The sequence below is a fragment of the Ursus arctos genome, unplaced genomic scaffold (genome assembly GCF_023065955.2).
Source record: "Ursus arctos isolate Adak ecotype North America unplaced genomic scaffold, UrsArc2.0 scaffold_33, whole genome shotgun sequence".
NCBI lineage: Eukaryota > Metazoa > Chordata > Mammalia > Carnivora > Ursidae > Ursus > Ursus arctos.
Window position 1 is genome coordinate 5,444,371 of NW_026623019.1, and position 14,863 is coordinate 5,459,233.

At 34.5% G+C, this 14,863-nt stretch overlaps 1 protein-coding gene across 4 annotated transcripts in view; it reads right to left on the bottom strand.

Annotated features, from left to right (window-relative positions):
- The window catches only part of JAK2 (Janus kinase 2), a 267,922-nt gene that overhangs the window by 56,311 nt on the left and 196,748 nt on the right, over positions 1-14,863 (bottom strand). For 3 of the 4 annotated variants that reach the window (XM_044391265.3, XM_044391264.3, XM_026519241.4), the window contains 2 exons: positions 12,078-12,201; positions 4,455-4,572 (listed from right to left, as the gene is read on the bottom strand). In XM_044391265.3, coding sequence (XP_044247200.1) covers positions 4,455-4,572; positions 12,078-12,201 — 242 coding nt within the window. Of the gene's footprint in view, positions 1-4,454; positions 4,573-12,077; positions 12,202-14,863 lie in introns of those variants that run through there. The other variant, XM_057305619.1, reaches the window with a different exon arrangement.

Here is a 14,863-nt window from a genome sequence, read left to right on the forward strand (position 1 = left end):
AATAATTTTATTAAAATAAATAAATACACATTTAAAAGTATATTTGTTTATTAACTTCCTATTAATACATTAGAAGGCATTTTAGTACCAAAAAAAAGAAACTATATTATTTAAAAGGCACAAACCATGAAATAACCAGTATTAACCAAAACAAAAGTCTAATATTGGTAACACAAAGTTAATTCAGGGAAGGAGTTAGATTTTGTTTTGCCAACACTTATCTCACCACACTTTTAGAAATGGGCAAGTAAATTATTCTGATTAAGATAACTGATGGCTAACTCTGGAAAACAGTATGGAGGTTCCTCAAAACGTTGAAAATAAAGCTACCCTATGATCCAGCAATTGCACTACTAGGTATTTACCCGAAGATACAAATGTAGTGATCCAAAGGGGCAACTGCACCCCAATGTTTATAGCAGCAATGTCTACAATAGCCAAACTATGGAAAGAGCCCAGATGTCCATCAACAGATGAATGAATAAAGAAGATGTGGTATATACATATAATAGAATATTACTTAGTCATCAAAAAAAATAAAATCTTGCCATTTGCAACAACGTAGATGGAACTAGAGGGTATTATGCTAAGTGAAATAAGTCAATCGGAGAAAGATAATTATATATGATCTCACTGGTAAGTGGAATTTAAGAAACAAGGCAGAGGATCATAGGGGAAGAGAGGAAAAAATGAAATAAGAAGAAACCAGAGAAGGAGAAAAACCATAAAAGACTCTTAATCTTAGGAAACAAACTGAGGGTTGCTGGAGGGGAGGGGGCGTAGGGGGATGTGGTAATTGGGTGGTGGACATTGGGGAGAGTATGTGTTGTAACAAGCACTTGGTATTATATAAGACTGATGAACCACAGACCTGTACCCCTAAAACAAATAATACATTATATGTTAATTAACTGAATTTAAATTTAAAAAAGAAAGGTAACTGATAGCTAGGTAGATTCTTTGTAATACCTTGCTTTTGTTCCATATTCTATACAGGATCAGAGTATAATAAATTATGTTCATGAAGATATTCTGTGGAACTTATACCCAAAAGAAAATAAAGATATGAAAAACCATTAAGAGCAGTATTAAGACATAATCAACTAAATGCCCATTAGAGAAAAACTACAATTGAAAGAGTCCCCAATACGAAAGCATACTATCTTAAACTAGCCTTCCTTAAAAAATGCAGTGTGTAACAATAAAAAATCCCTTTAATTGTAACTGTAGAAAAGTAGTTTTCTGGAGTCAAGAGTCTCTAGGAGGTGGGTGGGGGGATGGGGTAACTGGATGATGGGCATTAAGAAGGGCACGTGATATGATGAGCACTGGGTGTTATACGCAACTACTGAATCGTTAAACATTATATCAAAAACTAATGTACTACACGCTGGATAATCGAATTTAAATAAAAAAATTTTTTTTAAGTAGTTTTTCATTTGGGTAGCTGACAACATTTGAACCAAAAAATTTTATCTGCATTCACCCAGAAAAATAAGAAAACAGTTATAGTCACAAGGTCAGAAATGAACCAAAGAAACAACATGGAGTGAATATACATTTTTTTGCCGAATATATATGAATTCATTAAAGACTGTTTACATGGCAGCAAATTATTTGCTGAGTCACCATATTTGACGATATCAAGGCAATCCTCAGAAGAAAATGAATTTAAAAGGGACATCTAACTTTTGGCTTTTATTGGCTTACCTTTTCCAAATCCACCTTTCTATTGTAGTGTCTTAATGTACTTCATAGTTTAGTGGCTGAACTATTTTTAGTGATTTCAAAATATCAACATAATCTTATACTCTGATGATGTCATTGGTCAAACATGCTTTATTTATTCTATAAAATGCATATAATCCATTGTGATATCAACATAATCTGGATGTTAATTACTACCTTCTGTATTTTCTGGGCACAGGGTTAGAGAAATAGAAACATTAAGAAATAGAAAAATTACATGTGGTATTTATTATCTAGATACAATTTAGGATTCTATTGTGAAATTATTTTGCTGTCCTAGATGAGAAAATCCTTCCTAGGAAGACTAAAATTAGAAATCATCCATATTTTTTCTAGATCAAAAGTATTATATATCACAGTATTACGGTAAAGCAGTTGAACAGACAGTTTAGGAAAACTGTCTTATTAATGGGATTTAAACTAGCATGCCACCAAAATAAAACCAGTTCTGCAGCACAGACGATATAATCATAAAAGCAACAGAAAGTCATAACCTCATAGTATCTATTCTCAAAAGCCTCTCTTTCTCTTTTCTTAATGACTACTGAAACAAAGGAAGCTATATAGAAGTTGGGTGGTGGTCAAACTACTTTTGACAAGAATACCAGGACCAGTCAATAGAGAAAGTACAGTCTTTCAACAAATGAGCTGAAAAAACTGGATATACACATGCAAAAGAATGATATTGGGCCTTACCTTGCACCACCAACAAAAAGTTAACTCAAAATAGATCAAAGATCTAAACATAAGAGCTAAAACAATTAAACACTTAAAAGAAAATATAGGGGGGGAAGGCTTCATGATATCAGAAAGAAAAAAGAAATCAGATTACATCAAAATTAAAAACCTTTGGGCATCACAGGACACATCAACAGATGTGAAAGGCAACTGACAGAATGGGAGAAAATATGTGCAAATCACATAGCTTAATATCCAGAATATATAAAGAACACTTACAACTTGACAACAACCTGATTTAAAAATGGGTAAAGGACATAAACAGAAATTTCCCCAAAGAAGATATGTGAATGGTCAAAAAGCTTAACAAAAATGTTCAACATCAGTAATCATTAGGGAAATGCAAATCAAAAACACAGCAAGATATCACTCCCCACTCCACAAAACGGCTATTACCAGAAAAACAGTAAGTGTTGTCAAGGATGTGGAGAAATTGGAACACTTATGCACTGCTGGTGGAATGTAAAACGGGACAGCTGCCATAGAAAAGAGGGTACAGTTCCTCAAAAAATAAAATAAAATAAACATAGAATTACCAAATAATCCAGTAATTCCACTTCTGGATATATATCCAAAGGAACTGAAAGCAGGATCTTAAAGAGATATTTGTATACCCATGTTCATAGCAGTGTTATTCTTAAGAGCCAAAAAGTGGAAGCTACCCAAGTACCTATTAATAGATAAATGGATAAAATATGATTATCTACAATGGAATATTATTCACCCTTAAAAAGAAGGAAATTCTAATACATGCTATGACATGGAAGACCTTGAAGACATTTTACTAAGAGAAATATGTCAGTCACAATAGAGCAAATGTTGCATGATACCACTTATGTGAGGCACCGGGAATGGGCAAATCCACAGAGACAGAAAGTAGAAAGGTGGCTGCCAGGTGCCAGAAGGGCATGGTGAGTTACTGTTTAGCAGGTATGAAGTTTCAGTCTAAAAAGATGAAAAATGTGCTAAAGATGAATCATGGTGATGGTTACACAACACTGTGAATGTAATTTAATGCCATCAATCTGTCACTTAAAAATGGTTAAAATGGTAACTTTTATTAAGTATATTTTACCAGAATAAAAAAAAAAGTTGCTTGTTCTCATACACCAAAAAGAGGAATACTTATCAATGTCTTGCTCACAAACTGAACCAGTCTTCCTAGACATCTCAAAAATCTAAGCCATGGGGATCTGTGGGGTAATTTCCTATGATATCAGCAAATCTGATTCAGAGCTCCTTAATATGACATCTTGGGGATAATAAGAGCATATCCTTACCCAAAAGCACTAATATCTTTTTTCTTTCTTTAGTTTCTACTCCTCAGTCTTGTGGCACATAAAAACACAAGTTATTTAATGATGGAACATTTCAATTACTGTTTAAATTAAGGTAATAGATAAGAAAGCATTACAAAATGTTCAAATACACTATGAAAATTTAATATAATAGTATTAATAAATAACTGGAACACAGCTCTCAGATCAAGTAACGTCAGCATCTTACAAGGACCTAAACAAACTACTGTAACTCACTTTTTATTGAGTTTCTTACTTTCTTTACATTTTACTACCCGCTATTTAAGTCTGAAATTGTTCAGGAATTCAAAAAAATTTCTCTGAGGAAATTTTGCTGTCTTATATTCTAGACACTTATATCAACATGAATCCTGTTGTATAACTCAATCTAAACTTTGTGAAATCCTTAAAATGTCCTAAGACATTAAAAAAGAAAAAAATTCAGAAGGGCCAATTAAAGGAACCTTTATAAAATAAATTCTATTATTTATAAGTTATGGGATTAAAAATTAGTCATAAAAAGACTCAACTTTGTTACTTTTCTGTGCCTGCTATGCAAGACAGAACATCAGTTTTCCCATCTGTGAAGATTTTCCTGATGAAGAGCTATACTACACAGCAAGATTCTTAACATTTAACACATATACAAGTAAGATAACATAATTATACCTGAGCAAAAAGGTAAGCCATGACAAAGTCGTCAAGAAGAGGAGCTTCAGCACCTCGAGATATTCCATGCCGATAGGTTCTGTTGCTGCCATTACAATACCAGTAAGGAAAGTAAAATCTATGAGACAAAACATTCAATCAGCCTCCAAAGAGTTCAAATATAAACAAACTGTGTACATACAACCGCTTCCAGCATACTGAAAGATATTATCCCATAACCAGAAAACACAGCTAACAGTGTTAAATACAAGTTGGGGACAAAAGAAAATCTGGATAAGACCATGGTAATGTAAACAGAAAATTAAAAAACCTAAGCGTAAAATTAATATGCTGCCTGCTTCTATGTGCAGAATGCAGAATCAATAATAGGAAACAGAGAAACATAGAAATAAAATATTAACAAAAATTTTTAAATATTAATCCAGTAATATCAGTAAAGGAAACTGAAAATACTAATTTGGCATAAAAACAAATAATTGCTTCTTTTTTTTAAGAAATGGAGGTTATCACAATAAGATATAATTTCATACCAGTCAGAATGGCCAGTATCAAAAAGACAAGAAGTAACAAGTGCTGGCAAAGATGTGCAGAAAAGAGACACTCCACGCACTATTGGTGGGGCTGTAAATTGGCACAGCCACAATGGAAAACAGTATGGAGGCTCTCAAAATACTAAGAATGGAATTATCATACAACTGGGTATATAATTCCACTACTGGGTATTTATCCGAAGAAAATGAAAACACCAATTTGAAATGATATAGGCACCCCTATGCTCACTGCAGCATAATTTACAATAACCAAGATATGGAAGCAACCTAAGTGTCCATCAAGAGATGAGTAAAGAAGGTATCGTGTATATATACAATGGAGTATTACTCAGCCATAAAGAAGAATGAAATGTTGCCAGTAGACCTAAAGGGTATTATGCTAAATGAAATAAGTCAGAGAAAGACTAATATCATATTTCACTTATATGTGGAATCTAAAAAGCAAAACAAATGAACAAAAAAGTTAAAAAGGAACAGACTAATATATACAGAGAAAAAAACTAGTGGTTGTTGGGAGAGGGGAGAATAGGTGAAACGGAATTAAGAGGTACAAACTTCCAGTTATAAAATAAATAAGTCATGGGGATAAAAAGTACAACGTAGGGATTATAGTCAATAATATTGTAATAACTTTGTATGGTGACAGATGGCAACTACATTTACCATGGTGAACATTTTATAATATATATAATTGTCAAATCACTGTGTTGTCTAACTTCAGCTAATGTCAACTACACTTCAATGCAAATGAATGAATGAATAAAATAGGTTAAAAAACCTGTCCTTCAAAGAAACAAAAAATATTCTATATTGCTTTATTTACACCTTTATTGAGATATAATTCACATACCTTCAAGTTCACCCATTTAAGCATACAATTCAATGCTTTTTAGTATATTCCTAGCACTGTACAAACATCCCCACAGTCTAATTTTAGAACATTTTCATCCCCACTAAAAGAAACTCCGTATCTATCATCAGTCACACCCAAATCACTCCACCTACTTCCCAGCCCTAAGTTCCCACTAGTCTCTCTCTATAAATTTGCTTATTCTGAACATTTTATATGAATGGAATCATATAATATGTGGCCTTTTTCTACCTTCTCTCACTAAGCATATCTTCAAGGACTATTCAACATTATAGCAAGCATAAGCACTTTGTTCCTTTTTAATGCCCAGTTAATATTTCCTTGTATAGATAAACCGCATTTTGCTTCTTCATTCATCACTTCATGGACACTTGGGTTGTTTCCATCTTTTTGCTATTGTGGATAATGCTAAGAACAATATGTATAAGGGTGTGTGTGTGTGTATGTTTTCATTGCTCCTGCATACATACTTGGGGGTGGAACTGATGGATCATATGTTAATTCTATGTTCATCTTTTTGAGGAACAGCAAACTGTTTTAAAAAGTGGCTGTACTAGTTCACATCTCCAAAAGCAACCAATATGAGCATCTCAATAGTACACATCATTGCCAACACATGTGGAGAGTTTAGCTAAGTTAGTCTTTGGCATTGCTGCCTTGGCATCTGTTTTGGTTAGCCAAGAGGCCTGCAGTGACCTTAAACTGACACTAGCCTCCTCATGCAAGTGCATGTCCTAGAGAACAGCCCACTGAGTCACAAGGAAATGTAAGTTTCTGATACAACTTCCCAACAGTCTCTCCTGTCTCCCAGTACCTAACCCTTATAGAAGTCCCTTCAATAAGATTCCCATGTGGCTTTCCAAAGACCAGCTCTTTTGGCTTGAATTGAATTTGGAACCCAAAGCACTCCACCCACAAAACCTACTAAAGGCATGTGCCCTGGGTCCTGTGTCTCTCTCTGTAATCCGCCTTGATTTCCCCATATGGCCCCTGGAGGCCTGCAGGGTACTTCCTCCAGGACTTTTCTACTTTGGTTTCTCTTGTTCTCTGTTGTTGAAGCATGGATCACTATGTAGCACCCTCTGCTCTACTCAAAAAGTGATAATTTGAAAAATTCATAACTTACTATTGTCCATCTTTTACACCTTTGTCATCCTAATGGGTGAAGTGGTATCCTGTTGTGTTTATGATTTACATTCCTCTAAAGAATAATAATGTTGAGCATCTTTTCATGTGCTTACTGGCTATTTGTATGTCTTATTTAGAAAAATGCTATTGAAACCCTTTGTCCATATTTTCATTGGGTTATCTGTCATTGTACTGTTGAACAAGAGTTCTTTATGTATTCCAGATATAAAACCTTTATTAGATATGATTACAAACATCTTCTCTGTGGGTTTTTCACATTCTTGACAGCATCCTTTGATGTACAAACATGTATTTTGATGCATCCCAATTAATCTATTTCTCTTGTGTCACTTGAGCTTTTGGTACCATACTGAAGAAACCACTGCCTACTCCTAAGTATACAAAGATATACTCCTATATTGTCTTCTAAGAGTTGTACAGTTTTAGCTCTTAGATTTAGGTTTATGATTTATTTTAAGTAAATGTTTTGTGTATAATGTGAGTTAGTGATCTAACTTCATTATTATACATGCGGATATTCAGTTGTCCCAGCAGCATGTGTTGAAAAGAGCATTCCTCCCCATGAACTGTCTTAGCACTCTTGTCAAATATCAATCACCATAATATCAGGGGTTATTTTTGCACTCTTAGTTCTATTCCATTAACCTATGTACCTACCCTTAAGCCAGTACCACACTGTCTGGATTATGTGGAGTAAGCTTTGAAATTAGGAAGTGTAAATCTTCCAACTTTGTTCTTTTTCAAGATTGTTTTGACTATTTCAAGTCCTTTTGATTTTTATATGAATTTTACCACTAACTTGTCAATTTCTGCAGTAAAGACAGTTAGGATTTCAACAGAGACTGTACTGAATATACAGATCAACTTGAGTATTTCCACTTAACAATATTTAAGTCTCCTGATCCATAAACATGAGATATCTTTCCATTTAGGTAAGTATTTCTTTAAATTCTTTCAGTGGGCCACCTGGGTGGCTCAGTTAGTTAAGTGGCTGCATTTGACTCAGGTCATGATCTCAGGATCCTGAGATCGAGCCCCACGTCAGACTCCCTGCTCAGTGGGGAGTCTGCTTCTCCCTCTCCCTCTGCTGCTCCCCCGGCTTGTGTTCTCGCTTGTGCACTCTCTCTCTCTCAAATAAGTAAATAAAATCTTTAAAAAATAAATAAATTCCTTCAATGATATCTTACTTTTCTCAATGGATAGTTTTTGCACTTCTTTTGTGAGGCTTATGCCTAAGTACTTCTTTAAATGCTACTGTAAATGGAACTGTTTTCTTAATTTCACGTTTGCATTGTTTACTGCTAGTGTACAGAAATACAACCAATTTTTGTATATTGATCTTCTATCCTCCAAATGACTAAGCTCATTTATTTAGTTCTAGTAGCTTATTAATTCCTTAGGATTTTTTTCAAGAATTATTTATTTGAGAGAGAGAAAGAGAATGGGGGAACGGACAAAAAGAGAGAATCCTCAAGCAGACTCCCCACTGAGTGTGGAGCCCGACTTGGGGCTCGAGCCTGGGATCCTGAGATCATGACCAAGCTAATCGAGCCACCCAGGTGCTCCTCCTTAGGATTTTTTATATACAAGATCATATCATCTATAAACAGAGATTGTTTTACTTCTTTTCCAATATGCCTTTTTATTTCTTTCTCTTTTCCCTGGCTAGAATATATAGTATAGTGTTAAACAGAAGTGGTAAAAACAGGTATCTTTGTCTTGTTCCAGATCCCTGGGAGAAAGCAATCAGTCTTTCACCATCATGGATAATGTTAGCTTTGGGATTTTTGCACTTTATGAGACTGAGGAAGTTCCTCCATTGAGTATTTTTATCCTAAGAGGGTGTTAGATAGTGTCAAATGTTTTTTCTGTTTCTATTGAGATGATCATGTGGTTTTGGTCCTTTATTTAACTAATATGGTGCATTATAGTGACTGATTTGGGGATATTAAAGCAACCTTGTATTTCTTAGAATAAATCCCACTTAGTCATGGTATTTAATCCTTTTTATATATTGCTGGGCTTGGTTTGCTAGTATTCTGAAGACCTTTATATGTGTATTTATAAGGGATATTGACCTATAGTTTTCTTTTCTTCTGGATGTCTGTCTGGATTTGATAGTAGGGTAATACTGAACTCACAGAATGAGTTAGGAAATGTTCCTTTCTTTCCATTTTTTGTGAATGATTCGTATTAATTTTTCTTTAAATGTTTGACAGAATTTACCATTGAAGGCACTAGGGCCTGAGCTTTTCTTTGTGGGAAATTTTTTTTTAATTATTAATTCAATGTCTGTACTTACGAGAGGTCTATCAGATTTTCTGTTTCTTCTTTTGGCAGTTCCTATAGTTTGGTCTTTCTAGGCATTTGTTCACTTCATTTTGGTTATGTAATTTATTGGCATTCAATTGCTCCCTATAATCTTTATTTCTGTAATGTCACAGTGATTGATGTTCTCTCTTCCTGATTTTAATAATTTAAGCTTCCCTTTTTATCTTGGTCAATCTAACTAAAGACTTATCAATAGTTTTGATCTTTTCAAAGAACCAACTTTTGGTTTCTTGATTTTCTGTTGTTTTCTTTTCTCTTTTTCATTTATTTCTACTCTGATCTTCATTATTTCCTTCCTTTGACTTGCTTTGCGTTTTATTTACTCTTCTTTTTCTACTTTATTAAAGTAGAATGTGCTTGATTTGAGAACTTTTTCCTTTTTTAATATAGGTGTGCATAGCTATGAATTCTCATCTAAGCACTGTTTAAACTGCATACCATAAGTTGATGTGTTCATTATCAGTCATATCAAAGTATATTCTATTTTCCCTTGTGAATTTTTTCTTTGACCAAGTGGTTATTCAGAACTGTTTTAATTACCACATATTAGTGAATTTTCCAGTTTTCCTTCTGTTAATGATTTCTAAATTAATTCCACGGCAGTCAAAGAACAAATTTTATGTGATTCCAATCTTTTAAAACTTATTCAGATTCATTTTGTAGACTACTGTGTGGTGTATCCCAGAGAATGTGCCATGTGCACTTGGGAAGAATGTTGATTTCGCTGTTGCTGGGTGGAGTGTGCTATATGAGCACATCTAACTGGTTTATAGTGCTGCTCTAGTCTTCCTTGATCTTGCCGGTCTTTTGTCTAGTTGTCCTATCCATTACTGAAAGTCATATATTAAAGTCTCCAACTACTATTGTGGAATTATCTATTTTCCCCTTCAATTCTGTCAGCTGTTAGCTTAATGAATTTTGGAGCTCTGTCATCAGATACAATTTATAACAATTATAAACAAATATTATTTGTTTTCCTGACTCATTAACTCTTTTACCATTATAAAATGTCCCTTCTTTGTCTCTAGTAACAATTTATATCTTTCAAATCAATCTTGTCTGATATTAATATAGCTGCTCCAGCTCCTTTTTGGTTACTGAGGGCCTCTTATATCTTTTTCAATCCTTTACTTTTAGTTTACTTGTGGCTTTTAATGTAAAGTGTGCCTCTTATAAACAGCATGTAGAATAGGAAAAAATCATGAATTTGATAAGAGAAACAATTTTTAATTCTTAAGAGTTCAGCAAACTCTGTCCCACAGTCCCATTCTGGTCCACTGTTAAGTTTTTATAAATAAAGTTTTATTGGAACACAGTCATGTCCATTCATTTACTTATTATTCATGGCTGCTTTCACATTATATAACAGAACTAAATAGTTAAAACAGAGATAATATAGCCTAAAATATTAACTACTGGTCTTTTACAGTTTTCTGTAAAAATCTTTTTAGACTATAGACCTCTGTTCCACAGACCTTTTCAAATCAAAAGATACACTTGCTAATTGCAGAAAGTATAGTCATTACAGAAAGTGATAAAGAAAATATTATTAAGATGCTGATAGTTTGTCAATCATACGTAGCATGTTAGCATGCTTCTTTTAAATTCAACTTTGTTAAGTCTTCAAACCTGCATAGAAGTCTTACATAACTTTGGATGGATTTAATCCTAGGTACTTTGCATTTTTCGTTGCTACTAGTTATTTTAAATGACCTCTTCTCTGTTTGTGGATTATAGACATAGTTGATTTTTTTAACATACTGATCATACAGATCTAGCACTCTTCTGAATGTTTATTATTTATGCCTATAAATTTGCTTACATTGTCTATGTTAACAATCATATCATCTCTAAATAATGACTCTTTGTTTCCTTGTTCTCAATTATTAAATATTTTATTTATTTTTCTTGTCTTACTGTACTTGTTAGCAATTCCATTAAAATCCTAAATAGAAGCAGTGGTGGTGGCCATCTTTGTTTTCTATCTTGTTTTTGATTTTACAGAGATTGCTTCTAACATCTTACCATTTGAAAATATTATTTGCCTCCTGCTTTTGGTGAATACCCTTTACCACAGTAAGGATGTTTCTCCTGAGTCTTAGTTTTTTAAGGCTTCCTTTTCTTTCCTTTTTAAGATCATGAATGAGTCCATGTGCTTTTTTACTATGCAACACTGACTCTGCATGGAATGAATCTATTTCATAAGAGCCACAGATCAAACTTATTTCTTTGTTTTATTCTTTTGAGTGGAAAAGTACCTCTGGATTTCTCTATATTGGTATTACATATTTCCATAAATCATGAAATGAATTAACTAATAATTTGAGGCTGTAAATAAACACTGGCAAAATCATATCTTTCCTTCACTTCAACTCTAAAAAAACTATTAAAAAGAGATGAGAGATTACATTTTATTGCACAAAACATTGGATTTCTTGGGAAACTAACAATATTCCAAACATTCAGGATTTTGTTAGTAAAGGCCATTCTCATCATTTTTAAATTTAATTATAATCATAAGTGGTAAAGTAGCATCCTACCAGAAAAGCTCAGAGCATTCCAGTGAAAAAATAAGTAAAAACATGTCCTCTGGTGGACAAAATATCTTAAATGAAGTTCTGGTCTCTATTATCAAGTACCTTGCAATTTAAAAATATGTTTGATAATTCCTCTCACTTTGCCTTTCAAACATTAAATGAGTCACTTTATTGGAGAAAGTACCTTATTCTGTAGAGTACATTGTGTCTGGTTGACTCATCTATATGGAAGACATGGTTGGGCGGATACCAGATCCTTTCTGTTTCACTCATTAAAGCAAACATACTATGATACACAGGTGTGATTCCTAGGAAAGAAGTAGAAAAAGAAACAATTACAGATAGTAACAAGTACATTTATATAACATCTGTAATTTGTAATGGCGTTGAAATAACCACTCTTAATCAGCACAAATGCAGTGGCAGTTGACAGCTTTTGCTTCAACATGGCTTACAACTGAATTCTTAATTAAATCTTTTTCCCTACATTTTAACGTATGATTGCCGGAACTCTTTCAAGCAGATTTTTTTAAAACATTTTATCCAAATTTTTTAGTTGTCTTGCATAAAAAGGTCGATTCAAATGCGTGTGTGTTTTTAATGAAGGTATCAACTAAAATATTTAGAGGTCACTGGATACATTTAAGAGAATAGCACAACAGTTTTATTTTTAAATGTCAAATTTTACACAGTGCACTAGTAACTATATTTTCTCCACTATTTAAACTTACGATGAAAAATTTTAAATGTCAACTTAAACAGCAAGGGTATGTGATTTTTTTCAAAGCTATTTTAGGAGATACATTAACAAAGGTTTGAAGGCTACTGAACTTTTTAAAAAACATATAAAACAGCAAAGCCACACAATTAATTAATGCACATTATTTCTCAGCACACAGAGAACATTCACACATATATACAAACACACATCCCAAACATTTGGAGTCTAAGAATAAGTCTCCCAAAGTGCCAGAGAATAATCACACATACCATGTTCTCTAACTACACTTCAACTAAATCAGAAATGAATACTTAAAAACATGTTTAACCCTATGTATTTAAAAACATATGCCTCAAAAAAACCAAAGTGTATTTATTCAAGTAATGTTTTCATTCTTTTCCACTGTAGACAAAAATGACACCAACTTGACACACTGACAAGGATTTAAAATTTTTATTAAAATTCTCACAACTGTTTACTCATAGATATGTAATAATTTCAGTAAGTTACATATAAAAGTAACAACTTTTAAACTGTATCCTTGCATTCATTCTTGTATTTTACACACTTCTAAATATCTCATAGGTCATAGGAGAAATTATAACAGAAACTAAACAGCATTTATAATAAATGATGATTAATAACATGTATTAAAAATTATGGCACAGGGGCACCTGGGTGGCTCACTAGATTAAGTGGCCAACTCTTGGTTTCAGCTCAGATCATGATCTCATTGGTTGTGAGACAGAGCCCGTGTTAGGTTCTGTGCTCAGCGCAGAGTCTGCCTGAAGATGCTCTCCCTCTGCCCCTCCCCCCCAACTCTCTTTCTCCCTAAACTAAATGTATCTTTTAAAAAATATAAATAAAAATAAAATTATGGGCTATAACTAAACTGATACTTAAGAGGGAAAATTGTACCTTTAATCTGATTGTATCACAAAATACCAGAATGATCTAAGTTATCTAACTCAATACATTAAAAAACCACAATTCTAATCTTTGGTGTACTATTACAGAGAAAAGAAAGAGAGAACAGGGAAATTGACATAATTTGTGAGTTCACTTTGACCGTGACCCCAAAACCATCCAGACATTATAAATGAATAGATATAAAAATCCAAAACATTTTAATTATCAGCAAACCAAATCCCATAATGTTTCTTTAAAGAAAATTAAGACAAAGTTAATTTATCTTACAACAGCAGAGATGGCTAAATTGGAAAAATTAATGTAATTCATCACAACAATGAATCAGAGGAATGTCCGAAAATGGCAAAATAATAAATTTGAAAACTTGTGTGGTGACTATACTGATATTTATTGTATTCTTCTATGCAAAGTATTACTTTAAATATTTTACAATAAAAATCAGGATTAAAAATGCAAAATAGGACTGGGAAAAAAGATGGAGGAGTAGGGGACCCTTTTTCAGCTGGTCCCCTGAGTCGAGCTGGATATGTACCAGACCATCCTGAAAAGCCACAGAATCAGCCTGAGACGCAGGAAGATACATCTGGATCTCTACAAACGAACATCTCCAGCGCTGAGTATTGAGGTACCAAGTGGGGAGCCATGAATCCGCGCACAGATATCGGAAGGTAAACGGAAGGGGGAGGGAGCCACTGCGCTTGGGCGCCAGGAAGCAGTAGCCACCTGCACTGGGAAGCGGGCTGGAATCACAGAACAGTACCCAAGAGAAAGCAGACTGAGGCCGTGAGCCCGGGAACGCGCAACCACACTAAAAACTGCAGCTCTGGAGCGCTCACTGGAGCCAGACTGATAGCGGGAGCTCGAGCTCGGGAGCGGGCAGGCATCCAGACTGAAAACCGGAGCTCCTGAGCCCACAGTCGAACTAGACTGAAACCGAGAGCTCGGGAGCGCACGCGCGCGTCCTGACTGAAAACCGGCGCTCCGGAGCTCGTGCAAACCACACTGAAACAGGGAGCTCAAGAGCACGCGGGAACCAGGGCGGCTGGCGGTGTTAGAAGCACAAAGGACAGAGAAGTCCCAGCCCTGTAAATGAGGGCTGGAAGAGCGGCTGTGGGGCGCACAACCCGGGATGCTGCAGGGTTTTTAGCAGCACTGACAGAAACAGAGTTAAAGTGGCCAAGAGAGCAGAGTGGAGAGCAGACTGTGATCTCTCTGTTCTGAGACAGAGGCTAGGATATGGCCACTGCTGCTCTCTCAGAAGAGCCACAGGAAACCACCAGGGAAAGCAGCCAGAGACCAAAACCCTGGAAATACCAGCT